Consider the following 25,438-nt stretch of genomic DNA (forward strand, 5'->3'; position numbering starts at 1 on the left):
ACCGTCAGGTTTGTGAAGATTGATCTTTTAAGTGTCCTTTGGGTCTTCTGCAAGTTTATGTATCCTGAGTCCTTTGGCCTTGACATTAAGCCCTGCCATACAGCACCACTGCATGTCAAATGGCTGTGGGTCACAGATTCTAGAACTGGAACTCAGATTAGCTAGCATTTGGGGGTGTCAGTGTGCTAACATTTCACACATTTTCTCCTTTAAATTTTTTTTTTTTTTATTTATAGAGGCATGTTTTTATTTATTTATTTGTTTGTTTTGTTTATACATGCACTGGGTACAGTCAGAAGCGCGGGAGGGTGAGAGAATTCACCAGAGTCAGAGCGGGGAGCAGAGCAGGCAGAAGGACCGAAGTACACTGCTGAGGGGAGCAGCGGGCGGCAGGAGAGGTCTGCGCGCCATGTGGGACCCTCCTCTGGTGGCCGGGGAGCAGCTGGGGATCGAACCGGCGCCGCAGAGGTTGCCGGCAGCTTCGCAACCCAGCGCTCAACCGCTGCGCCACCGGGGAGGCCCTCCTTTAAATTCTCACAGCAACTTAGTGTGAGATGACTGGTATCTCCACAGTCGAGCTGGTGAGACTGAAGCTCTGAGAGATCACAGCTACAGGTGGTAGAACTCAGATCTGTCAGTCTCCAGACTATGGAATTTGATCTCATTTATCTCATTTTAAAGTATCTTGCTTGGGTCACCAGCCTGCCAGAGGGTGAGCTAGTTCCGGAATTCAGATTTGCCACCCAGAACAATGTTTTTTGTTTTGTTTTGTTTTCCCAGTGGGCCTCTCTGAGAGGGGAGGGGGAAGCTCCTGAGCTATCTTCTTACTTTAAAAGCTAGTTTCCCCATTGTGGTTGAATAGATATTTGTTACCCCCTGGATGTGTGTCTAAAACCTCTATTTTAAATGAGAAGCAGGGATGACACCATGTCGCAAGGCCAGGTGTTAAGAATTTTGCACAAAACAGCAGGAGGAACTCAACACATTTTGGTGTGTTTTTGTGCCAAAAACATTGGTGATGATTATGTTTCTTGGCAATACAATTTAAAAAAAACACTGCAAATACTTGTTCAAACATACAAATACTGGAAGCTGTTGAGCATATTGCAGTCATTTCAGAGTCCTCCCCACTTGCTTAAGCTCATTGTACTCATCACCTCGAAAACATTCATTCTAAAGCCCCACTTTCCCACTGAAATCTTGGGGAGCTTCCAGTTGACCAAAGTGACTTTGTTCACCTTCCAGCCTTTTCTTCATCAGCTCTATGATGAACCAGGTTCCTCCAGCTTCCCCTGATCTTGCTCACACACAACCCCCCCCCACCATTTTGCTTGAAATGCCTGTCATGTCCAATCACTCAGTCAAATCCAATACACCTCCAGCTTGCATTTTCCCTACCTCCCCATCCTCCATACTCTTCTAGCAGCTCCTACCAGGATTACTTACTTAGTATGCAATAGGTGGAGCTGGGCACAGATAAAGATCCAGTCCTAAATGATTAGAGCCCCAGTTTCTCTGTGCCCCCCATGACACTTAGAATAGTGGATATCCAGAGGAGATTCACCAAAAAAACCCTTTCTTCAGAAAGGCTAACTGTGGAATTAATTCTAACAAGTGGATGTCAATGGGTTCTTGTGTTTTGGAAAGCATGAAATAAAATCCATGGTTTATTAAGTTGAAGCAGGAAGTTGAACCAAAGAATTTATTCTCTTAGGGCACAAGACACATGAAAAGTGGTGTTATAAACTGAATTTTTGTAATTTAGGATCTGGGTTAAGATCATTGTAATCTGTAGGTGGATCGAGGGTTAATATAGGTAGCCCCTTGAGACCTCAATGTATATATATATATATATATATATATATATATTTTTTTTAATCTAAATCGTGGAACTTTTTATTTGGAAAATCTAGTTTGGTGTTTAAAGGGATTCTCAGAGAATGTTATGATAGAGCCTATGTAGACTCCAGTTTTAGAGAAAAGTATTTGTTATATACAAAATGTATAACAAATGTATAAATACAAGATAATGACATTTTTCTTCGTTAAAGTAGGACACTTAAATTCACACAAATGTGCACAAACACAAACACACACACACTCTACCTACTCTCCTCTTCCTCTCCCCATCCCCTGCCCTAAATCTAGGGATTAAAAATACTGAAATCTATGATTGAACTCCCAATTTTTATTTTTTTATTTTTTTTGGGTTTTTTTTTTTATTAGATAATAAATTTTTATTGTTATATTCCCCATACAATTGCAGCCCCCCCATTCTGACCCCAATCCCTCCCCTCCCGCCCCCGCCCCCCTAAAAGTGTCTCTGGTTCATAGTTTTTTGCTGATTTTGATTTTCACTTTCTTATAGTTATTCATTTTCCTGGTCCCTTATTTAAGTTTTCTAGATTCCTGCTATGAGTGAGACCATCCGGTATTTTTCTTTGAACTCCCAATTTTTAAAGATTATATAAGTGAAAGTGCTTAACAAACAGATCTCTTCTCAAAAATTAAATGTGAACATTTTATTGAATGGTTGTGTGTGTTCTTTCTAGACAGAGCAAACATCCTTCAACTAATTTGAGACCTCAATGTATATTTTACTTAAATTTGTCTCCAGCTCTTCACAACAGTATCTGTCACATTTTAGATAATACTGTAGAATGAATTAGTGAATTCAGGATTGCATCTTCATAGACCCATCCAAGGATGAGGAGGGTGCCCATGGGCAGTGGGGAGAGCCCATCTCAGCATGTTACAGGCACAATCTGGGCAACCAATGAAGGGATGTCCCTTCCAACCTCCAGCAGTCTGGTTTTATGAGAGGCAATAGGGCATTCAATAATACTTAAAATGTCCTTTTAGATGGTTTACCCAAAAAATCACCCTGGATCTTTCAGTTTTGCAAGTCTGAATTCTTGCCTATTGAATGGATATTTGGTTTTTCAAATGCAAGCTGTGTTATAGAGCTGAATAAATGGTTCTGCTAAGCTGTGAAAAAAATACACCAGAAGTTAGAGCAATAACTGTTCTCCAGTAGCTGTCCACAGTATACATGGACACGCTGTGCCTTAGAGCCACACAGACACCAACTCAGCTTCCTCCTATCCCATTTACTACCTCTGTTGTCTTAGCCAAGTTGCTCCTCATCTCTAAAATTGGAATGCTTACTCATAGCATAGTTTGGCCAGGATAAATCACATCATGTTGACAAGCATCTAGAACAAAATCACCAACAGCAGACTTGCAATAAATAACTACTATGATGCTTATACAATCTTTCGTGGTTGGCTAAACCCCAGATCATAAACTTTAACATTCACATGGTGATTTTACTTTTTACAGAATGTAGTTAGACCTTATGACCTCATCTGATATTTTAAAACAACGCAATGAGGTAGAACAAAGATTCCTATTCTTATTTTACCAGTAAGAGATCAAGGAACTTGCCTACTGCTACCTTGCAGAATGGGGACTGGCATCCAGGTCTTCTCATTCCAGGTGTATACCTGTTCCATGCCAGCAGCTGCCAGTGTTAGGTAGGGTTTCTTGGATTACCTTGATTGCAACTCAAATCATTGAGCTGGATGTTTGTTGTGTTTGTGGTATCCATTGTTAATTAGCAGAGGGTCGGTATATAATAGCAGCCCAATAAATATTTGTGGAATGATGGTGGGATTCAGTCAGTTTCCTGAGTCCTTTCACTAGGTTACCCTGCTTCTACAAAGGCGCAAGATGGCTTTCAGGGGGCTGGGAGAAGCCAGGAGCCAATGTTGCAGAGAGAAGCTGCAGAATGAGGCAGTTTATACTCAACAGCACAGATGACTCTTGGAATAATTACACTGAGGAGAAGAGGAAGTGTCATATGATTCCATTTATATAAAGTTTTAGACAATCCAAACTAATTTATAATGGTAGAATAGTTCAGTGGTTGCCTGGGGATGGGAGGGGTGGGGGGAGGGGAGGGAGGGAGCAGTTTCAGAGAGGCAGGAGGAAATGTTTGGTGCTGAGTGTATGCTCTTTATCTTATTGTGGTGATAGTTTCCTGGGTGTCTAAATATGTTGAAATGCATGAAACGGAGCACTGCAAATATCTGTGGTTCAGTGTCAACCCTACCTCCCTAAAGTAATATAAAGAAGAGGAAAGGAAAGGAGATAGAAAATAAAAGGAGGAGAGGCCGATTGTTTCTGCTTTGTCCCTACAGTGCATGATTAGCCTGGTTCTCTGTCCCCTTTGGTGATCAGTATCTTGGCGTGTTGGGTGGAGACAGGATTTGCCTGGGACTCCAACTCCTCTAGTCTCTGTCACTCACAAAGGGACGATGTTCAGCATTAGCCTGACCTCTGCTGACCCCAACTTCCCATTTATAACTTGGCAGTGCTTGGCAGCCAACCCTTGTGTTGACTGGCCCATCATATTAGGGCGCTTGGTGAACCAAGGGAGGGCAGCAACGGGTTGACAGCGAATGAGCCCCAACCTTTCTAACCCAGTCAACAAACCCTGAATGTAACAGCGACCCTCAGAGCAGCCGGGTGGTTTGAGCCTGAGGCCCTGGGCTAAGTGAGCCCAGACTGCTACACTGCAAGACATCCAGTGTCCTCTTGGTCTAATTCATCAAGAGCTGTGCTCTCCATGAAGCTCAGCCTCTCCCTGTGAGGACTGGACAGCAATCAATTCACTCCGAGTATCTATCCAGTGAAGGGGGCTATATCTGCTGGTCGGTCGCTGCGGGTGCTGCCCACCTTGCACTACAGGATCCTATCACCTTTATGTCAAACTATTTTCCCACTTAGATGACTCCAGATGGGGACGCATGTAGCCTGGTCTGTCATCTCTAGCCCTCCATGACTTCAAGGCATCTGGAAAATGGTAACCTGTACCACTTCCCACCCTGTACCAACAAACACACACACACACACACACACACACACATACACGCATCAGGGATTTTGCTCCTCCCAATGCTCTTCATTTTCCTTTGCTTTTTTTTTTTTTTTTTTTTTTTTTTTTTTTTTTGTGGGACCCTCGCTGGCGGCCAGGGAACGAATCGGCGCTGCAGAGGCTGCAGGCAGCCTCGCAGCCCAGCGCTCAACCGCTGCACCACCAGGGGAGACCCCATTTTCCTTTGCTTTTATTTCACTGTCATAAGCAGCAAGCTAACACATATTCCCAAATATCTTTCTTAATTCTTTCAATCAAAATCCATGGCATGAAAATCTTACCTCCCAGTAAGCTTGGTCATCAAAGTATTTAGCCACATGAGGTGCTCTCCATATTTTGAGATTTAAGAGCAAACCTGTTTAAAGTCAGAATTAAATGTTAAACATTTGGGGAACAGCATTTGTTTTCTCAGAATTAATCAGAATATCACAGGTCCTTTATAGAATCTCAACAGAAATCCCTGTTTCTTCCACAACCTAGAGAAAAGTGGAATCACTGTCATTCCCGGGGCAGTTTAATGAACTCTGTAGACATCTTAAAGGAACTGGCAAAAGCAATTCTCTCCAAAGGATTTGGCTTGTGCTGAGAGGCAGGTGAGTGTCGTGGATCTGATGTGCTCCCTGGTAGAACCAGAAGGGGCTTGGCAGCAGCCTGCTCCTCCACTCACGTGCTGACCCATTTAAAACAAGAGCTACCATAGAGAGCGACTCCAGGAGGGCCGGGGGCTCTGAGCTCACAGGCGCCTGCAAACGCCCCCTGGCCTCAGCTCAAGATTCCACCTGAGTGTTGAGGAAAGCTGTTGCTACAGTGTTGGTTAGCTTTTGTGCCTGTTCTTTTATTGTGATTGTTGTACCTTTTTTTGGTTTCTTTTGATCTCTTTTTTGCCTGTTCTTTTTACCCATCCAGCCTCTGACCAGACAGTTCGGCTTTGTGCATTTCCCCAGCTGCCGAATTCCCCAGGTCATATTACGTGAGTGCTCACCTTTCCCGGGAGGCAGGGAAATGCCACTGAGAGACAGATGTGTGTGCTTTTAATGATGATCAGACACAATGTATTAGTGATATTAACGAGTAATAACCGTGCACTTATCCACATTTTCCTTCTGCAGTGCACAGCTTTCACTGATACCAGCATGTAAGGCACAAGCAGCCCATCTCATTTAGTTAGAATCACTCAGCAATCATCTCTGTCACCTACATGGGCTTTCCAGGTAGCTGAGGCTTACTCATCACTGAGAAAATCATCTAACATTTATTTTCTTGTCTTGTGAGACAAAATCAAAAAATCAGAGAAGGCATAGAGCTGTTGGCCCAAGCTTTTTGTGTTCCTGGGTTGGTTTTAAGAATTTCTTTTTTCTGTTAGGCTGTCTGCTTTCAGTTCTAGCTTCTACCAGTAAGTCTTACCTCTAGAAACCTATCCTACCTCTAAGCTACGGAGGTATTTTTCTCGTCTGTATTAATAGGATTGTATCTTAAGTTAAATACACATGGGCTCTGAAGAAGAGGGTCTCTTAAAAAGTGAAATGCTTGGCACTAGAGGGTCACATTGTGGCTCTTTTGGCTGTTTGGAGGCCTCTTTCCCTCCCATTCTCCAAGTTCTTTTAAATCACCAGTTCCCTAATGTCAAAAGCAACATATAAAGAGGCAAACACCTCTAGCAGGTGACCCCACAGGGCCTTTCCAATTCTAAAATGATAAGATTCTGTGTGTGTGTTTTAATCAAGGTCTGAACTCTTTGCTCATGTGTTTTGGGTTGAGGGGGTCAGTTCCCAGGGGAGGGTGGGCATGCACATGTCCAGTCATAGGGGAAGGGCACTCTAGACCCCAGCCCTGTGTCCTGGGCAGCAGTAGAAGAGTGATCTAACACTGACCTGTTAGGAGACCAGACACCAAACCCATAGCCATGGCTAAGCTGAGTGCCCCAGTGTCGATGAGCACCTGGTAGCTGATCCTGGAAATGACAAAGCAGAGGCGGTCACATTCAGGCATCAAGTGCAGAGATCATCAGGGACAAAAAGAGATGTTTACTTCACTAGTGACACTGTCAGGAAGGACCATCAGAACCAATGTGCTCTCCTGAGGCAGTACATTCCCATGTCATTTTCCCTGCAAAGCCACGCAGCTGTGTAGGAAGGGGAAATCCCAAAATTCTCTTTGGCTGACTTTAATCCTCAGACCCTGTGGGTAATGAACGAGACAGAAAACCCAAGTTCAAGTCCTAGTTCTGTCACCAGCTGTGTCACTCTGGGCAAGTCACTGAACCTCTGTGTCCTAAGTCTCCTCACTAGGCAATTAAAGATGAAGGCTTTATTTCTATCAGGGCAAGGTGGGGTACAGCTTGACTATCAGATCCATCTCCCCTGTCCAGCACCCCGTGGACACACTTCCCTGGCCTCTTTCCTTCAAGGCTTCAACTCCAGGGCTTCACTTTATTAAGGGACTCTGGGAGGATATCTTGAGTGGGCAAAGATTTCATAAACAAGATACATAAGAACTAAAACTAAAGGAAACAACAACAAACTAAAGTCTGTTAAAATTAAGAATGTCTGTTTATGAAAAGGTAACCCACAAAGTGCAGAAAGATCTTAATACATAGATATGAAATAGGACCTGTATCCAGAATGGATAAAGAATTCCCACGTATCAGGAAGAAGGCAGAACACAATAGAAAAATGGGCAAAGAACTTGAATAGACACTTCACAAGAGAAAATATTCAAATGTCAAAAAAAATCAGAATATTACTATCATCTGGGAAATTAAAATAATAATCTTGATGGCTAAATGGCAAAAATTAGAAAGAGGAGCAATGAATGCTATAACACATGGGGTAAGGGGGCTGCTTGGGTACTGCTGGTGTTTAGGTTGGCACAAACTACAGTGGAAACCTGGTATTATCCACTAAAGTGATCATATGAATATGTTATGACCCAATAACTTCAGTTCTGGGCAACACTCAAAAGGAGTGTACTCATATGTTCTGTGAAAAAAAAGTGCTAGACTATTAATTGCAGCAACACTGGCCCCAAAGTGTAAACTACCCAAAATGCTCATCAATAATGGCTAAGGAAATTGTGCTGTATTCACACAATGGAACACTTGCACTAACTGTATTTCTTGGATTCCATATTTGTCTACTCAGTAGACAAATTGATTTATCACAGGGCCAAATTAATGGCCAGAGTTGCTTGTTTCTCTTTCTTGCAAGTTGGCTTTCATGGAAGTGCAAAACTCATATTACAAACCCCCCAACCACAAAAATCTAGCATATGAGTTTTCTCTTCCTGCCCAATAAGGGGCCCCCACTTGGTTACTCCCCCACCATTATAGTCTCAGTTCCCCGTTCTTCCAGCAGCCTGGCCCCTGCGGTGTTGTGATAAGGTTCCCTATGGCTTGTAGGGCCTCTCATCTCCAGGGGAGCAGTGAGGTATACACACGTCCCTTCCAATGGCATTGATCTCTCCATGTTGTCAGTCTCCTTTAAAGATCAAGACTCAAGTACAATTCAACATCAGACCCTAATGAAAATAAACAACTTATAGCAATACTCTCCCTTTGGCTCAGGGATGGGTCGTACTTAGCATTTTGCTACATTGATTTATTAAACCCGCTTCACCCCACAGGTGCCTGGCCTCAAGCAGCCTCCAACAACTCTTTGAGGGAAGGTACCGTCATTATCTTCACTTAGGTTTGGGTGGCCAAGGCTCAGCGGGGTTAGGAGTATGCCCAGCTGTAAGAAGTCAAGGCCAGACTGACTCCACGGCACACTCTGTCCATGAGCAAATTCCCAGGGGTTGGAAAACCAACTGGCTTGGATCTGACTGACCTGCTCTGTCTCATCTGGAGGACCTCAGGAATATTTGCCTTCATCTTGCATCTATGCTTCCCCTTTGGAAAAGAAGTAGCCTGGAGAGGTGATGATCCCTTGCAAGGTAGGAACTGGGCAGAATTTCGGATGAATGGGTTAACAAATGTCCATTGAGGCCTGCTGAGTGGCCCTGGAGGCAGCTAAGGGTTCTGGGCACATTACTTCCTGAGTTGGGAAGGAGCCTTGAGTGGGTAGCCAAGTAACTCACATGGGATTCCTGGTCCAGTAGGCCTGCAGCAGCATCAGCACAATGTAGGCGGCCCCTCCCAGCAGACCGGGCAAGCCGAAGGTGTAGTGCACGCCACAGGTGTCGTGGATCCCCAGCAAGGGGTTAAAACACACCTGCAGGCAGACACCATTATAAGCAGGTAAGACCCTACTCACCTCTTTACAGGCCATGGCATCCAGGCCTCCAAAAGGGGATGGACCCGAAGTTCTTCCCAGACTTGAATGTGCCCTCAAATCACCCGAGGAGCTTATAAAATGCAGAATCAAACTTTATGCTTGTGGGGCTGAGACTATGTTTTGAACAAAGCCCCAGGTGATGCCATGGCTGCTGCCCCACGCACCACACTTTGAGTAGCAAAGGTCTAGCTCAGGCACTGCTCAGATTTGGGGCTGGTGATTCTGTTGTGGTGGTCATGGGGTGTCCTGTGCATTGTAGGATGTTTAGCAGCATCTCTGGCTTGTACCCTATAGGTGCTAGTAGCCCCCCCTTCCCCCCACAATGTGTTGACCAAAAATGTCTCCAGGTGTTGGCAAATGTCCCCAGGGGGTGATTAAGACCTGTGGGTTCAGCCCCAACTGAACTCGGGGAGCATTCTAGAAGAATAGTCAGACAGCTCCTCCATGCTCCCATTCAGTGTTCCTTTGCTCCCCACCTAGCCTCCCAGAGGGCCTTGAGTCAACAGATGTGGATACAAATGCAAGTGAGTCAGGCTCCTTTTCTCCTTAGAATCCCCACTGTCTTCAGAATGAAGACCTGACTCCTGACTATCCCAGGAAGTACACAGACATTCTCCCATGAAGACTCAAATCCTGACTACCCCAGGAATTACACGGACATCTCCCATGGAGGATCCAGCCCCACCGGGGCCTGGTGCTTCAGCCAGAGAATGTCCTTCTGTTTTCTGATTGGGCATGAGTTCTCACTGCGGAGCCTCTGAGCACACTGCTCCCTCTGCGGAGGTCCATTGTCCACGTCCTTGCCTGGCTAATATTAGTTATCTGTCAACTCTCGGCTGAGACATCCCCTGCCTAACCTCGCCCTTATAAGCTGTGTGGTGTTTATTTGCCCACTTCCTCACTGCGCTGTAGCTCAGGGAGCAGGAGAAGTGCAAGGACATACGCGCTGCATGAATTAATAAGTGAATGAGCCAGTGTGTGATGACTGAGGGAGTGATCTTGGAATTGTTCCCCCACTGAGTCAGGGAAACAGGCCAGAGGCGTGGTGGCCTGAGCCTAATAACCTGGGGGGCTCTTTTTCACTGTGTCCTCCCTCCTTTCATCATAGGGCCTCAAAGTCAAAGGAGGCAAAGGACACTTGTTCTCATTACAAAGATGAAAAGCAATTTGCCCCATCTCTGGTCAAACCAAACCCTTAGTGAGGTTCTTCCTTCCTTTGGGCTGAAACTGCCTCCCTCAGAACCCACTGGTTATTCAAATTCAGCTTTGGAACTGTTCTAAGTCTACACCTTTGTGCCCCATCGAGGCTTCGAACCGACAAAAGATTTTTTGTTCCTAAATATTTCTCTTGGACAAGTGTTATAACGGATTAGCCGCAACAGAGGATTCTGGGAGAGTCAGTGCTGTTGAATGTTGAAGGAAGAAAATCCCACCCAGTTAGAGGAGCTTAACAGTCAGAAGTGGACAGGGCCTGGATCATCACCCTGTACCCCCTCTTCTCAGTGCTGCCTCCCACTGCCATTCACATGGTTCAAGGGCAGCAGCCATGAATGGCATGTGCCCCCCTCCCACCTAAAATAGACACATTATCCAAACTCAACCATTAAGCCCCTTCTCCAGAGAATTTGGCATTGGAGCCAAGAGAGTCCACCTGGGTCGTATCTTAAAGAGAGACGCTACATGCCATTGTGTGGGATAAGATGAAGAAAATACAGAGTGGGAACAAAGCAGAAACTCAGGAAAAGCAAAAAAGAAAGACTAACCAGGGCTTCTTGGGCTCCCACAACACCCCCACCGTCGGGGCCAGCCCCTCCAGGGCTTCCAGCAGCATCCCCATCCCTGGGTTCTTGACACCTGAAGCAAACTCCCCTTATGCCTGAGCAAGCTTGGATGGATTCTGTTACTTGCACCCTGATGCTAAGTAGCGCACTATGCAACCTGGATAGGACCCTCGCCCAGGCTTTGAGAGAGTGCTGGCCCCTGCCCGTGGTACCCCAGGAGAGTCTACCGTGGTCTCGGGGTCCCGTTGGTTTAAACCAAAGCAGAGGCTGTTGTTGCCCAGCTCCTTACCAGCAAGCACTTGGCTCCCCCAATGGAGATCAGTCCAGCCAAGAGGCCCAGCACCATGGCCATCCAGGGAGTCGGGATCAGGTGGCATGAGGGGCCCACGGCCACACCTCCTGCCAGCACCGCGTTGTGGATGTGAATCTACAAAGAAGTAGCTTTGGCACATGAAGAGAGCAACAGAGAGCACAGCATCCTGCCCAAGGTACCCAGCAGGCTGGCAGCACCGTGGCGTCTTCCCTGCTTCCCTGACCCGGAAACCACCCCCTCCCTGCTGCTGAGACTACACGGCCTTCATCAGTGATCTCATCTCACCCCCCTTCTGAGGCTCAGGGGGCAGACACCCTGATTGGGAGGCGTTTAGTGCTGCCCCGCACTGAGGCACCCAGCCACCCAGCCATACTAATTAGTGATGTGTCTTAGGGTACTTGACTGCTGCTCGGTGCTTCAACTTTTCCACTAGAAGAATGAGGTATGTTTGATTATGCTACTTAATACAGTTACTGTAAGAATGAAATGAATTAGCACACGTAAAACTCTATGCCTAGTGCTTGGTATAGGACATGAATAAATGCCCAATAATTGCAAGGCAGTATTGTTGTTTGTATTGTTATTTATTCTTATTATTAGCTACTTGGTGCCTATGCCTCCTGCATGAATGGACCCAATAAGCTGGCCCTTGTTCCTGGGTCTCATCTCTGCTGTGTCCTTCCTTCCTCTAAGCCTGGGCCTTGCCTGCTTCCCCCCGCCCCCACCCCCACCGCTAGGCAGGTCTTGGAGCTCTGAGCCTTGGGTGCAGTCTGGGCTGCCCTGATCTGCCTCCCTGGATGTCGGCACCTTGTCTCATCCTAGACTCCCATCACTGGTGGGGCACGCACCTCCCCTTAGTGCTGTAAACTACGCTGCTAACCTGTCACACTCTCCACTCCAGGTCCCCCATCTGTCAAAACTTCCCACCACCACTGGCCGGCTGCCCTATGCCCTAATCATGGAAAACTTTTCTCCTTAGATGTCTCTCCCCATTTCTCCACTGGAAACTCACACACACAACCTCCCACCCCCAGCTACACTAATAATAGTAGCTAATGATTGCCCAGCATTTAATGCATGTGAAGTCAACTAGGAATCTTCTAAGACTTTGCCTACACTCTCTTAATTCCCACACTACAAATGACGTAGTTGAAGCCAAAAGTTTAAGTGGCTTGACCAAGGTCACTTGGCTTCTTTACTGCTGTACTCCTGACTCAGATCATTTCATTTCATCCTGAGACTTCCTGGGGGAGGAGGCAGGACTGACGTCTCCATGCTAGACCTTCTCTGATGTCTCTTGCTCATGGGGCTTTAGTAACTAGCAGAAACAGGGTTCCAACCGAGGTCTGTTTACTGTCGACACTGGTGGCCTAAATCACTCCCTCCAGACTCCTGTGTCCCAGTGCCATCCGGGCAGTGTTCTTCCGGATGCTCCATGACCCTGCACATAGGCCTCCACCACCCTACTACCGGCAGGCTCTTCCCCACCTGTGGGGCTGGTGTTGGTGCTGGGGGAGGGGGCATGAATATGTGTGTCCAACCTAGAAGACCCAAGTGCTGCCCAAGGGGTAGCCCCCCTCCTCACCATGTTGATCTTCCCTTGGGGGTGAGCCAAGATCGACGTGGAGATGGCTGTCACTGCGCTGACCGCAAGAGCATAGTAGGTGTTGAACACCGCGTTCTTCTTTTCATTGGGTAAATCCAGCAGAGCGGAGTTGAAGCTTGGCCAGAACATCCACAGGAAGAGGGTGCCTGGGGGAGTGAGAGAGGGTCAATCAACCTCCTGCTCCAAAGCCTGAGCCTCTGGGGGCTTTAGACAGGAGACTCCCAGAGCTGCTAAATGTCAGCTTTGTCCCTTTCTAGCTCTTTCTAGAGCTAGAGGTAAGGTATGCCGCCTCTGAATTCTCAAGTTGGGGTAGTAGCTGGTATACTTCATAGGCAAGGAAACGAAGTCCCAGAGAGTTGATGCTGAACCCTTTGAACAACACGGGGTTCGGGCGCCCCATCCTCCAATTAAAAATCCACGTATGTTGTATAGTCAGTTGGTAGCCATGGGTTCAGCATCTGCAGATTCAACTGACCACACTTTCAGGGTGGATTGAATCTGTGACTGTAGATCCCACAGAGAGAAAACTGGTCAGCCCGGAAGTGGACCCAGGCAGCTCAAACGGTGTTGTTCAAGGGCCACCTGTATCAATGGGCTGAGTTCCTTTGGCCTCGGAGCCTGCCATTCATTCACCCTCTGTTCCTGCCCTGCCGAGTTCCTCTAGGCTTGTCCCACAATCTGAGTTCCTTTTTGCTCCCAGGCCCTCCTTTCTGCACTTGTCCACCTCCCTCCTTTAAGTTGGGACCAGAGGATTAGCTAATCCTATTTAAATTCAACCGTGATGAGTCTCTTCCTTCTTTGGTACTAATAGAGAGGTTCCCCGGGAGAAAAGGCTTCACTCAAGCATGAATTCGACAAACACCACTGGAGAAAATGAGTCATGTTGGAGGGACGGTTGATCAAGGAGACACCCACAGACAGTTGCTAAAGGAGAAGAACTTGCCACAGCCATTTTGGAGCCTCTTACTCACCCCAGTCTCAGGCCACCCACCCACCCCGTCCTTACCCAGCATGGCAAACAAACTGGGGCTCGTTGCTGTCTGAGCTTTCTCCTCTGCTCCCTCGGGAAGAGGCCTCGACAGGCACCAGGCCACAGACAGCCCGAAATAGGCCGCAAACACATGCATGTGCATCATGCTTATATGGTCCTCCACCTGCAACGACACCCAGCGGCAGCAGTGTCAGCCTCCTCTATTTGTGGGGAACATCCCCCCGCACTCCGCTGTGCAGGGGGAAAGTTCTGAGCTTTGTGTAGGAGGTGTGACTTGAAGGCATTAGATGATGTTTGGAGTTCATCCAGCCCAGCAGCTCCCTCTCAGAGGACCTGTGAAGAGCTGTATGTTTGTGCCAGGGACTTGCTGGTTAGCCTGATCAGCAGCTCTCAAATGCTTCTGGCCAAGACACACTGGGGTGGGAGCAAAAAGACATATGGACACATACCCCACTGCTTCCTGCTTTTTGGTAGAACTTTGACCCTTTGCATGGAGTGATAATGATACAAACCTTGCAGCCAGAAGGAGTGAGACTCCTTATAATACCAAACTAGGGTCCTAAGTAAAATCTTGATATATATCATGTTGCTTTGTGGATATCAAAGTTAGTAATTCTTACTAATTCACTTCGGGGGCTACTGGTAAATCTTATCGACTGTGTCCCATTGGTATTTTTTCCACCAGGCCTCACTGACCCCCATCTTGACAGAAGAGATGACCCCCTCACTGCCTGAAGAGAGATGCCAGAGCAGTTCTCTTAAAACATAATGCACATCATTTCTCTCCTCTGTTCAAAACCCACAATGCTCCCTGTATTTCTGCCCCCAACCCAAAGTCTTCACTCTGAGATATTGAGATATTGCAAAAGAGGCCTCACAGTGTAAAAGAAAAAGCAGCAAGTATACATCATCTTATTTAATTCATTCAGTTATTTCCCAAACCCTGTGTGTGTGTGTCAGGGTGGGGGGGGGGGATGGGAGGGTCATGCTACCCTCACAGCTGAAGAACCAGAAGCTGTTGATCTCAGAGTCACATGGGGCTTCACAGCAGATGGGGAGCAAGCCCCAGTCTTTGACTCCCAGTCCAGGGCTCTTTCTCCTAAGGCAGACTGGCTTCTGGGTCCTCACCTGGGCTCTGCTACTACCTTGCTGCTTGCTGTGTGATCTGGGGCCATTACTTTCCCATTCCAGGCATCGGCTTTCTCATCTGTGGGGTGGGGAGGTTGCCCAGAGGAGCCCTTGGGGCCAGGGTCCTCTGCAGCGGAGCTGGCCTCACCCTCACAGCTGGCCTCCGCCTGACTTTTACATCACTTGAGGGACAGTTACTGACACCCAGTACCTGCTTTGAAAGGAGACACTGGCCTGACCCTGCAACTTGCCGGGCCGTGCTGGCAGGGTTTTGGGAATGGATTGTCTTTTTATACAGTCCATAATTATCGTGTGAACAGCCCGATCTGACAGTACCATCCGGTGGAAGTTAATGGCATTCATGTAAACATTTCGCATAGCCCCATTGGGGACTGTCTTCACTGTTTAAAATGCCCCAAGTCTCAGCCAATGGAGGCGGCGCCCTCCCCTCCTCACGCCCTCACCCTGTTCACTGGGGTCCATTCTTACAGCACTTCGGGGACTCACTTTGAGGATCTGCCTGCTCATCATCCTCATCACACCAAAGGCCGTCACCTCCATGAGCACCATGAGCACCAGCTGCACCAGGTTGGCCTTCCCCAGCACGGCGCCTGCAGAGATCAGCACGGACACAGCGCCCATGGCAGCCCGCTGGACACTGGGGGCAAGAAACACAGGCTGAGGCGGACCGCTCATTCGCTCATTCACTCATTCAACAAACATTTGTTGAAAACCTACACTCTGTCCGACACTGCTCCAGAAACTGGGGACACGTGGGACATAAAGAAGACAAGATTTGCACCCCACCGCCCACCCCTCTCCATGGGGACGCCTGTGCTCTGGAGGCTGGGGTCTCCCCCACCGCCTTCCCTAGCATCCTCACCCTGAGAGCTTGATCTGCACACACTCATCTGCACTGAGGATGCTCTGGGGTTCTCCTGGGAATGTCAGAGTGCTTTACAGATTCTAGTGTTCCCTCAGGACCCCCCTGGGATCTGACACCCCAGATTCTGCCCTGGGCTCCTCTTCTGCAGCATCGCTCATAGATGCCCGATAGAGGGCGCGCTTCGCCTGCCGGCCGCCAGCAGGTCCCTCACCTGCCACCCGCCTCTCCGCGGTAGTGGAAAGAGGTTGGGTTTGGAAGCAAGACAAGCCTGGCTTCCGTTTTTCCACTTGAGCAGTTATTTAATCTCACTGAACCTGTTTCTCCATCTGGTAAATAAAAGTGATAATACTATTTATCTCAGGACGTGCTGTGGGGATTAGAAGGAATATTCCTGCCTGCGTGTCTAGCACCATGACTGGCAGCAAGAACTAACTCAGAAGTAGAAGCAGACATTATCAGCACTATTGCTGATCCCTTGACGAATGAGCCTGCAGAGTATGGGGATTCAGAAGGAAAAAACAATTTTTGTTTTCAAAGCACTTATGATCCAGCGGGGGAGACGCATCTGTTGATGAAGACTAGCTGTGATATCGGCAGGCAAGAGGGTGAAGTGAAGGGAGAGCACAAAACTGATTGGACTCATCAGGGAGGGCTTCCTGGGGGAAGTGGCACTTGGCAGGACAAACCATGATGGTTAAACCAATCCAGCTTCCTCTGGGGACCTTGCTTTGAGAATGGCTCCTCCCCATAGGAGTTGATGATGATGGTAACTATAATTTATTGAGCAGTGTGTATAACAGACTTGCAAACTTACTACCTCGTTACAATTTTAATCCTCCAGGTGACCCCTGTACATGGTGCTAGGATACCATTTTACAGAGCACATTGGGTCTAGGAGGTAACTTTTTTCGCAATGACCACAGAGCTGATTAGTCAAGGACAAACATGAGGTTCAACCCCAGTTGGCCTGGATCCAGCGCCTGTGCTCTGGAGTGTGGATGTAGCCTCCCCAGCGTTTGCTGCCATTGTAGTGTCTTGCTTAAGATTCAAGGACTTCGGAGGGAAGGTCAGAGGAGAGCGAAGGAGGCCATGGGGAAGGAGTCTACAGGGACCTGCAATTTCTTACAACAGGGGTTACTCAGTGGTTCACCACGGCTGCCTGTGTTCTGTCTTTCCAGTGAGTGTTCGTTTAATTGGCAAATGCCTAATTCAAGAGGATGTGTGCCAGTGGGGGGACCTCAGCCCTCAGGGGCCAGTTGGCTTGGGGGAGGTGCTGAGACAGTGAAGTACAGTGGTTCCGGAGGACAGTCCTGGATTCTGGCTGCCTAGGTTGGAATCCTCGCTCAGCTACTTCCTGACTGTGTGACCCTGGACAGATTATTTAACCACTCTGTGCCTCAGTGCCCTAGTCTGTAAGGTGGAGGTTGTGAGGACGAAGTGAGTCTAGCACAATGAGGAGGTTGGATATTGCCCTTACCTTCTGGAGGGGTTGTGTGTGCGTGTGTGTGTGGAGGGGTGGGGGGCGGCTCTTTCCTGGATCTTTCAAATATGGTCCACATTGTATGAAAAACATCCCCGCTTTTAGGTTTCCTTTTAGTTTAATGTTTGTTTCAATAACCATTACTATGCCCTTTCTGTGTGAGGGAAACAAAGGAGGACACAGCTGAGTAAGACAGGCCCCTGCCCTGCAGGGGCTGGTCATTGGCAACTCAAGGCAGGACCAATCAGTGCCATGTGAGGCTGCACAAGAGTGCAGGGAAAAGCCGGGGAGGGAGGGGTGGCTGGCCAGCTGAGCTGGAAAGTCAGGAAGGAGCCCGCTGTTCAAGTCTGTGAAGTCAGGGCCAGAGGCCATCACAGCTGGGAGGACCCTAGTGGTCAGGGGCGGGGCGGGGCAGGGAAGTTCACTCAGGTTATAAATGGCCTCTTCTTGTCACTCTGGCTGGAGTCAGGACAAACAGGTCCCCGCAGGCCGCATGTCAGAAGGGAGCAGCCCCAGGTGCAGGAGGTGATGGCTCATGTGCCCTTAGCCACAGAAACACCAGGCGAGGCCACAGCTGCCCGGGTTTCCCCAGAGCACCTTTGTCACTCCCCAAGTAGCTACTGAGGTTTTGAATCCCCGTGGGGGTTATCTCTAAAACTTTTTGGAAGAAGAAATGTGGAAAGCTTTATTCCAGGTCAGTGGGGAGCTAGCTAGACTGTGTTCATGTCGGAGGGTTACACATCATTCACAGGGGTGCCATTCCCACCACGAAGCTGTACGACCCTAGGCAAGTAACTTGTGCTCTTTGAGCCTCTGTTTCCTTGATTGTACATCAGGTTAGACCCCAGTCTGGAAGGGTTTGGGGAGTGCCTGGCATGGTGCCTGGCTCAGGGAGAGATGAGGTTTAGCCACCCTTGAGAGATGGCAGGTCCCCCAAGATGCCTAAGAGTGGGGTTACCATCATATGAGTAAAATAGAAATTCAGACTGGGACAAAATCAAAACACGGTATTTAAGGAATAAGTTTACCCAGACCTCCTATCAAGTGCTCATGCCTTTTTTAAAAGTGTGCAGCTCGGTGGACCTACATATACAGACCTTTGCTGACACAGGGTGGTTCGACTTTCAGGTGTTTACTTTCTGATGGCGTGAGAGCCATCTGCACTCAGCAGAAGCTGCATTTCAAACTTTGAATTGTGATCTCCTCCCAGGCAGGCAGTGTGCAGTCCACCCTCCCTTGGGGTGCAGGAGCAGGGGCAGCGAGCATAGCCCCCAGGCAGCCAGGAGATCACAAGGGGAAAAAGACACACCCTACAACTTTTCACATCCAGTGCAGTGCTGGATCAATGATAAGGCTAGTCAATGCCTTCTTACAAAGTAGGCTTTGTGTTAGAGGGCTTTGCCCAGCTGAGGGCTAATGTAAGTGTTCTGAGCACATTAAAGGTAGGCGAGACTAACCATGACGTTGTGTGAGTACAATGCTTGTATTCTCTGTGTTTTGACTTACGGTGGGGTTATTGTTATGTCCGGATAAACCCATCATCAGTCAAGGGAGACCCATATAGACCCTGTGCAACCCCAAATGACACACACCACACTGACTGTTTCCAGAAGTTCCCTTTCTACCCGCTCCCAATCAGTAACCACCACTTTGCCGGGAAGGTATTGCAACTTTTAGCAACATGGGCTAATTTGGCTAGTTCTTAGGGTTTCCTACAAATGCACCTGAATGGATGGAGGTTAATTTAAAGACAGGAAAGGCACTGCTATTTCTTACCCACCAGCATTTGAGGAGAATATTTCTTTTCGAGAGATTGAGTATGGCATATCTACTTTTTTGGTCTCGTTTCTGTTCACTTTTCATTGACCCTGTGTTGATTGTGTAACTACAAAATCATGCTCATAATAAAGAAAGACTTGGGAAATGCTGCAGATCCAGGTCTGGGGTCGTCAGATAAAATATAGGTTGTCCCGTAAAATTGGAATTTTAGAGGAGCAATGAATAGTTCGCTAGTCTAAGTGCCTCCTAAGTACTGCTTGGCTTCAGTGTTAGAAACAGAAGGGGATGCCCCAGCTCTTGCAATACCCACTCTTGGTCCCCACACTCCAGAGGACCCAAAAGCCATCCAGCAGCCACCCCGTTACCTGGACAGTTTGATGGCCACCTTCCCAAAGGAGGGCTGGCTCAGGAAGCCATCCAGCAGGAGTGCCCACTGCACCCCAAGGCCCAGCATGAAGAGGTTGAAGCCCACGCTGCTCCAGCCGAGTCTCCGCAAGGAGGAGCTGAGGAAGCCCAAGCCGAGGGCCGCCATGACTGCAACATCCTGGAAGGCTGTACAGGGAGAAGGGGGAAGAGAAGCAGACTCAGTGGAAGTTGTGTGAACACCAGGGTTCAGAATGGCAGCTGGCAGGGACTCTCAAGAGCAATGGATCAGGTTACCTCTCCTCTTCGAGTCTCCATTCTCTCACCCTGAATAATGGAGACAACCCAGGCGTCCTGAGGATGGAGGTAAGGATAAGGAGAGCTGGCGCTGATGACGCAGGAGGGCAGGGCCTGGCCCATCATGAGTGCTCAGTGAATGGAAATTCCTGAACATAATGACAGCAATAAACAGAGCCCCAAAGCCAGTGACTTGGCCCAGGTCACACAGAAAAGAGGGGACAAAGCAGGCGTAGAGACACTAGAGTCAAAGACTCCAAGAATCAAAGTCTTTGCAGAAGTCAGCACTCTCCCTTTGGCCCTGCTGAGAGGGACCTGGTATGCCAGTGGGATGGTGGCACTTCCCCAACTGCAGATCCTGGAAAGGGCTCCTGAGCAGGTGAGTGCCAGGGGTTTACCCGTGTTAGGGAGAGGGCCAGGGAAAAGAAAAGGGTGGGTACTTTGATTTAATTTCAGGTTTGAAAAACAGCTACCAGCTTGGGCTGACACACCGGTGGTCAAACCTGGGTTCTGGCCCTTTTTGTGTTATTTGAAATCTCTGAGCTATAATAACAGCTTCTATTTGACAAGTGTCTGTACCCTGTGTGTTTTGTTTGTTTGTTTTTAGATTTATCTATTCACACACACAAGAACTGGGGTATAGGCCAGATGTGTGGGAGAGTAAGAGGATTCACCAGAGACAGAGTGGGGAACAGAACAAGCAGACCGACTGACATACGCTGCTGAGGGGAGCAGCGGGCGAGTCAGGAGAGGTCTGCTGTGCCATGTGGGTTGCTCCCTGGCTGGCCAGGAATCAAACTCATGCTGCAGAGGCTGCGGACAGCTTCATAGGTTGCACCTCACCCCCCTGTGGCACCAGGGAGGCCCTATACCGTGTGTTTTAATCTCTTTACAGAGACCAGCTTCTTCAGTTCTCACAATCACCCGGGAGGAGGGAGCTATTATTATCACCATTTCACAGGTAGAAAAACTGATGCACAGAGAAGGTAAGTAACTTGCCTTGGTAGCGAGAGTCAAAGGCCCTCCCTGGGCTCTGGGTACTTGGGGAGTGGGTGAGAAGTGGACATTCCCAGAGAGAACCTCTTCTACCTTCTCTGGCTGGTGAAGGTGAAGAAACATTGCCTGGTGTTTCTGTCTCCTGCTTGCATCTAGGGAATGGGACATGTTGGGCACATTCTCTATAGGAGGTTCTGATGTGGATCACTCAAGTTTCTTTGGGAGCCGTGCGGGAAACTGTGTAAGAAGGGTGCAACGCATATATGGGAGCGGTGAGGCTCATGGGCAATTGGACACAGCACTTCAAATATTCAAATTCAATCTTTCATCAAACAGTGCTGTTCAACAAACCACAGCTGCCATTTCCAGCAAACCCAGACTTACTGAAATTCCTTGAGTAGGGACACCCTTCCATTTTCCTTACTTTACAGAGTGGACCAGAGAGAGCCTGTGGCTTCCTCGAGGCCACACAGCATGCTGGCTGCTGGGCCAAGCTCTAAACTCTGGGTACAGGCTCTCTCTTGCTCTTGTTTGCCCTCATTTCACTAAGGGACCTTAAGAAAGCCCCTTGTCTGCTTTGGGCCTCGGTTTCCCTATCTGTAACACAGGGGAGCTGGACATGATACACACAAAGGACCTCATCACTCTGAACTATTTTGAGTAGGTGATCTCTGGGAGCAAAGAGGTGGGGTCCTAAAGGTTTAGAAAGTCAGAGGATCTTGGGGGGGGGGGCAGGTTTAATCAGACGTGCTACCACCCTTGCTGCCAGGTGTGGAGCTCAGGGCCTTCCTCCCAAGTCCCCACCTGTCCTTCATGGAGGCATGTGCTTCAGCTAGCAAGGTTGACATTAGGGTGACAGTTTCTGGAAGCTGTTGAAAAAGTCTATTCACCATAAATAACATTTACTCTCCGGCTCCTTTGTCTCTCACCCGCTACCTCCTTCCACCTCCCAGACTCCAAGCCCTTACCCCCACTCCCCATGTCTCACGACATCGATCCCCACTTCAGGGCTGTGTTCCAGCTCAGGGCATCTCATTAGTATCAGCCCCCACCTCCCAGAGCCTCTCTGCATCCTACGTCAGCTGCTGGTCTGATAAGCAAATGAACTCTAAGGTGTGCAGGGGTGATAACGAGTGGATGTGCTACAAGGGCCCCAATAACTGGGCCCTGGAGGGAAATTTGACTGTCTAAGGCAACCCTTCAGAAGATTTTGAAAGCCCCAGGACTTAGAGAAAGTCTAGCATGGGGTGCAGTAGCTCCAGATGAGCAGTGATTCCCACCATGGCGACAGCAGGTTCTTAGTGCGCCCTTCACAGAGCAGGCACTGCTCTAAGTGCCTCACACCATAACCTACACCAACATCCTGCAGTGGGTACTGCTTATCTCCCCCACTTTACAGATGGGGAAAGGGTGGCACAGAGAAGCACTGTCGCCAGCTCAGGTCATACAGCTCATGGAAGGTAGTGGAAGGATCTGAATCCTGATTATCTTGGGTTTAACCACTATACCATCCTGCCTCCCCCATTCAGCATCTTTAGTGTATGGTGAAGAGGGTGGACTTCTGAGTCAGGCTCAGAATTGGCTCTACTTCTGTTTCCCAGCTTCCTGACCTATAAAATGGGTGTGAATAATGGCCCCTGCTTAGAGGATTGCTGTGAACACTGAGGTTGCTTGCTATGGCTCATAAAAAGCCCTCAGCCTAGGATGGATGCAAAGTAAGTGTTAGCAATTATTATCCCATGCCTGTGCTTATTAGCTGTGTCACTTTGGGAACTGTTTCCCCTCTGTCCTTGCTGCCCCTGTGATTCTAGTTGGATGTTTCCACCCACCCTGGCCCTTCTCTTAAGCCTGCAGACATTTCAGCACCAATAGCTCTGAACCCAGGCCCAGCTTCTGTCCCCCAGGCTGGATCTCTACACTGTGCTCCCCACTGCTGACTGAAAGGCCTGTGTAGCCCCAGGCTGGCACCATCAGTGGAGCCCAGTACTACCCTCACCCGTGCAGCAGCCAGAAAAGAGAAAAAGATTTCCCAATCAAAGGGGAAGCCAAGGCTAAGATGTGAATGGTACAAGAGCTTGGGAGTATTTATTTACATATCACTGAAAAGCCCCGCCCATTTTTTAGCACCCTGTCTCTCTGCTTCAGAGGAGAACACAGGGGAACCAAGTGGTATTCACAATGCTGGGTCCAGGATGGTTCCCCAATTTGGGAGCCCTAGACCTGTCTCTGTGGCCCTCAATGAATCATGCCTTCCAGTGTAGACCCCTCCCGCCTGGGCTGGCTTCATGATCTGCTTTGGCCCATGGGATATTCACAAATCTGTACATTGGGGTTTGCCCAATGGGGTTACTGCAGTAACTCATCTGCTGTTATATGAAGACATCTGGCTAGTCTGCTGGAACCATATGGCCTCCCTGACAGCCAGTACCAACTGCCAAACTTGTGAATGAGGCCTCTAAACTGCCCTGCCCCAAATCACCAGGCTGCCGATGCATGAATGACAGTAGGTGAAACCAACAGAAGAACTGGTCAGCTGAGCCCAATCCAAATTGCTGACCCACAGGATCCTGATCATGGGTAAATGCAATGGTTGCTCTTTTCAGCTACTAAGTTTGGAGGTGGTTGGTTTTGCAGCAGTAGGTAACTGATACACTCTGCTTCCCCTAAACAGGGGACCCTCAGAAAGCACATATCATTGCCATTTACCCACAATCTGCCTCTTATCTCAGGAATCGGCACCTCCAAGTTGTCAAATCACACATCTGAAGCCATCCTGGGCTCTTCCTTTATTTTTACCAAGTTGGTTATATCTCTTAAACATCTCTTGACTCTGCTTTTCCTCCCTGCCATTTGGTCTCATCACGGCCCATCTAGACCACTGACCATTAGAGTGGGGAAAATATACCTCAGCAGATTCTTCAAACAATCCATAGGGACTGCAGGAAGAAAACATTAGCCCTTCTAGTTTTATTTTTATGAAGATAATAAGAATTAAAATTGAGTAATATTAAAAATTAACACGTTATCACTCTCAGCATGAGTTAGTTCTTTCCATCATTTCAACAACTGAATGAAATACAGGCTGTCATCATGTCATGGATGTTGCGATGAAGGCAGAGAGATTGAATAATCTGCCCAAGTTTGCACAGTTAAGAGGAGGGAAAAGATTTGAATCAGTTTAGCTCCAGTAGTTTTCAAACTCTGTGTACATTAGAGGGCCTGGCAGAACATGGGGTGCTGGGCTTACTTCCAGAGTTTCTGATACTGACATGGCCTGGTAATCTGCATTTCTAACAAGTTCCATGGGGCTGCATCTCTTTTCCCTACTTTCTATTGCTGAAGACCCATGGATGCCTGGATGCCTTCCTTTGCTTCTAGTTAACTAGTCAGTTAGGGCCTCCCTGGTGGCCTAGGAGTTAAGTCTCAGTGCTATCACCGTGATTTTGATGCCGGCTAGAGAGCTAACCCACATGGTGCAGCAGACCTCTCTCATCTTGCTGGCTGCTCCCCTCAGCAGTGTATTTCAGTCAATCTGCCTTTTCTGCTCCCTGCTCTGTCTCTGGTGAATCTTCTCACCCCACACATACACACCAATGGCCTACACCCCAGTTCTTCTATGCAAAAAAAAAAAAAAAAAAAAAAAAAAAAACCCCAAAAACAAAAAAAACTAGTCAGTTAACATCACTTAGGAACAAGTAAATACTCACCAGACTCAAGTTTCCATTTTGTCTCAGGGATGACACTCAAAGAGGCCTGTGCATTATCATAAGCAATACCTTGGCCCACTGAGATGCTTGAAAATTCATCTCAAATTTTTTTAAAAGGCAAAAACCACACCCAATGTGGACATCTGTTTTGTTTACAGTTGTTCCCATCACAGTCTGAGCCTATTTTTAGCTGCCTGTAATATAACAACCATCCTACACTCTCCTTCAGCCGTACCTTATGGCTCTGGATTTGCAGACAGAATGCAGACTTTCCAGCCCCCAAGTGAAAAGACGGGGGATGGGGGGGGTGGAATAACAAACTAAAGCTTCCCCCAAAAAGGCGATAAGGAAATAAGCAAAGACACAGAAAGAAGGAAGGAAAACCGAACAACACCTTCAAATTCCTTGCCGTGATGTTTGAACCAGAGAATTATGAAGACGACTTGGTAGAGGAAATTCTGGGAACACAGAAAAAGAGACCCCTCATACCACTCTGACAAATCAAGGAAGGCTTCATGGAAGAGGGGCTGTCTACACTGCTCCTAAAGAAGAGCCTGTACTGTTAGCTGGGTCTTTGTGCAACCTGTGGGAGATGAGCTGCTCCCTGACTCATGGAAAGGAATGTTTAGCCCCTGGAGGACCAAAGATTTTCTCTCCCCTGCCCCTACCCCTGCTATTTGTCTTTGTGAACACCTCCCTGGTGGATGCTCACCTGGATAGGTCCTCAACAGCCGATCCTTTGAAGAAGTGTCATAGGAGGTAAAAAAGAAGAAGGCGAGAATGAGAGCCACCTCCAGGGTTAAGGCCCACAGGGGCAGGCAGCCCCGCACAGACCGCGGGTATTTGGAGCCCATCCTGCGTCTGTCTCCCTGCAGGGGTTCTGCTGGCAACAGAGCTCACT

At 48.2% G+C, this 25,438-nt stretch overlaps 1 protein-coding gene across 2 annotated transcripts in view; it reads right to left on the reverse strand.

Moving 5' to 3' along the window:
* Positions 1-25,438, reverse strand: part of RHCE (Rh blood group CcEe antigens) — a 25,999-nt gene extending 561 nt beyond the window's left edge. Inside the window, exons 1-9 of one of the 2 annotated variants that reach the window (XM_037499339.1) lie at positions 25,250-25,438; positions 19,540-19,726; positions 15,537-15,687; positions 13,917-14,064; positions 12,890-13,056; positions 11,281-11,418; positions 9,014-9,147; positions 6,811-6,890; positions 5,221-5,294 (exon numbers count right to left, since the gene is read on the reverse strand). In XM_037499339.1, the coding sequence (XP_037355236.1) occupies positions 5,221-5,294; positions 6,811-6,890; positions 9,014-9,147; positions 11,281-11,418; positions 12,890-13,056; positions 13,917-14,064; positions 15,537-15,687; positions 19,540-19,726; positions 25,250-25,391 (1,221 nt within the window). In that variant the 5' untranslated portion in view covers positions 25,392-25,438. Of the gene's footprint in view, positions 1-5,220; positions 5,295-6,810; positions 6,891-9,013; positions 9,148-11,280; positions 11,419-12,889; positions 13,057-13,916; positions 14,065-15,536; positions 15,688-19,539; positions 19,727-25,249 lie in introns of those variants that run through there. The other variant, XM_037499340.1, reaches the window with a different exon arrangement.

Source organism: Talpa occidentalis, unplaced genomic scaffold, assembly GCF_014898055.3.
Source record: "Talpa occidentalis isolate TD23 unplaced genomic scaffold, MPIMG_talOcc4v2.1 talOcc4.9, whole genome shotgun sequence".
Classification (NCBI taxonomy): domain Eukaryota; kingdom Metazoa; phylum Chordata; class Mammalia; order Eulipotyphla; family Talpidae; genus Talpa; species Talpa occidentalis.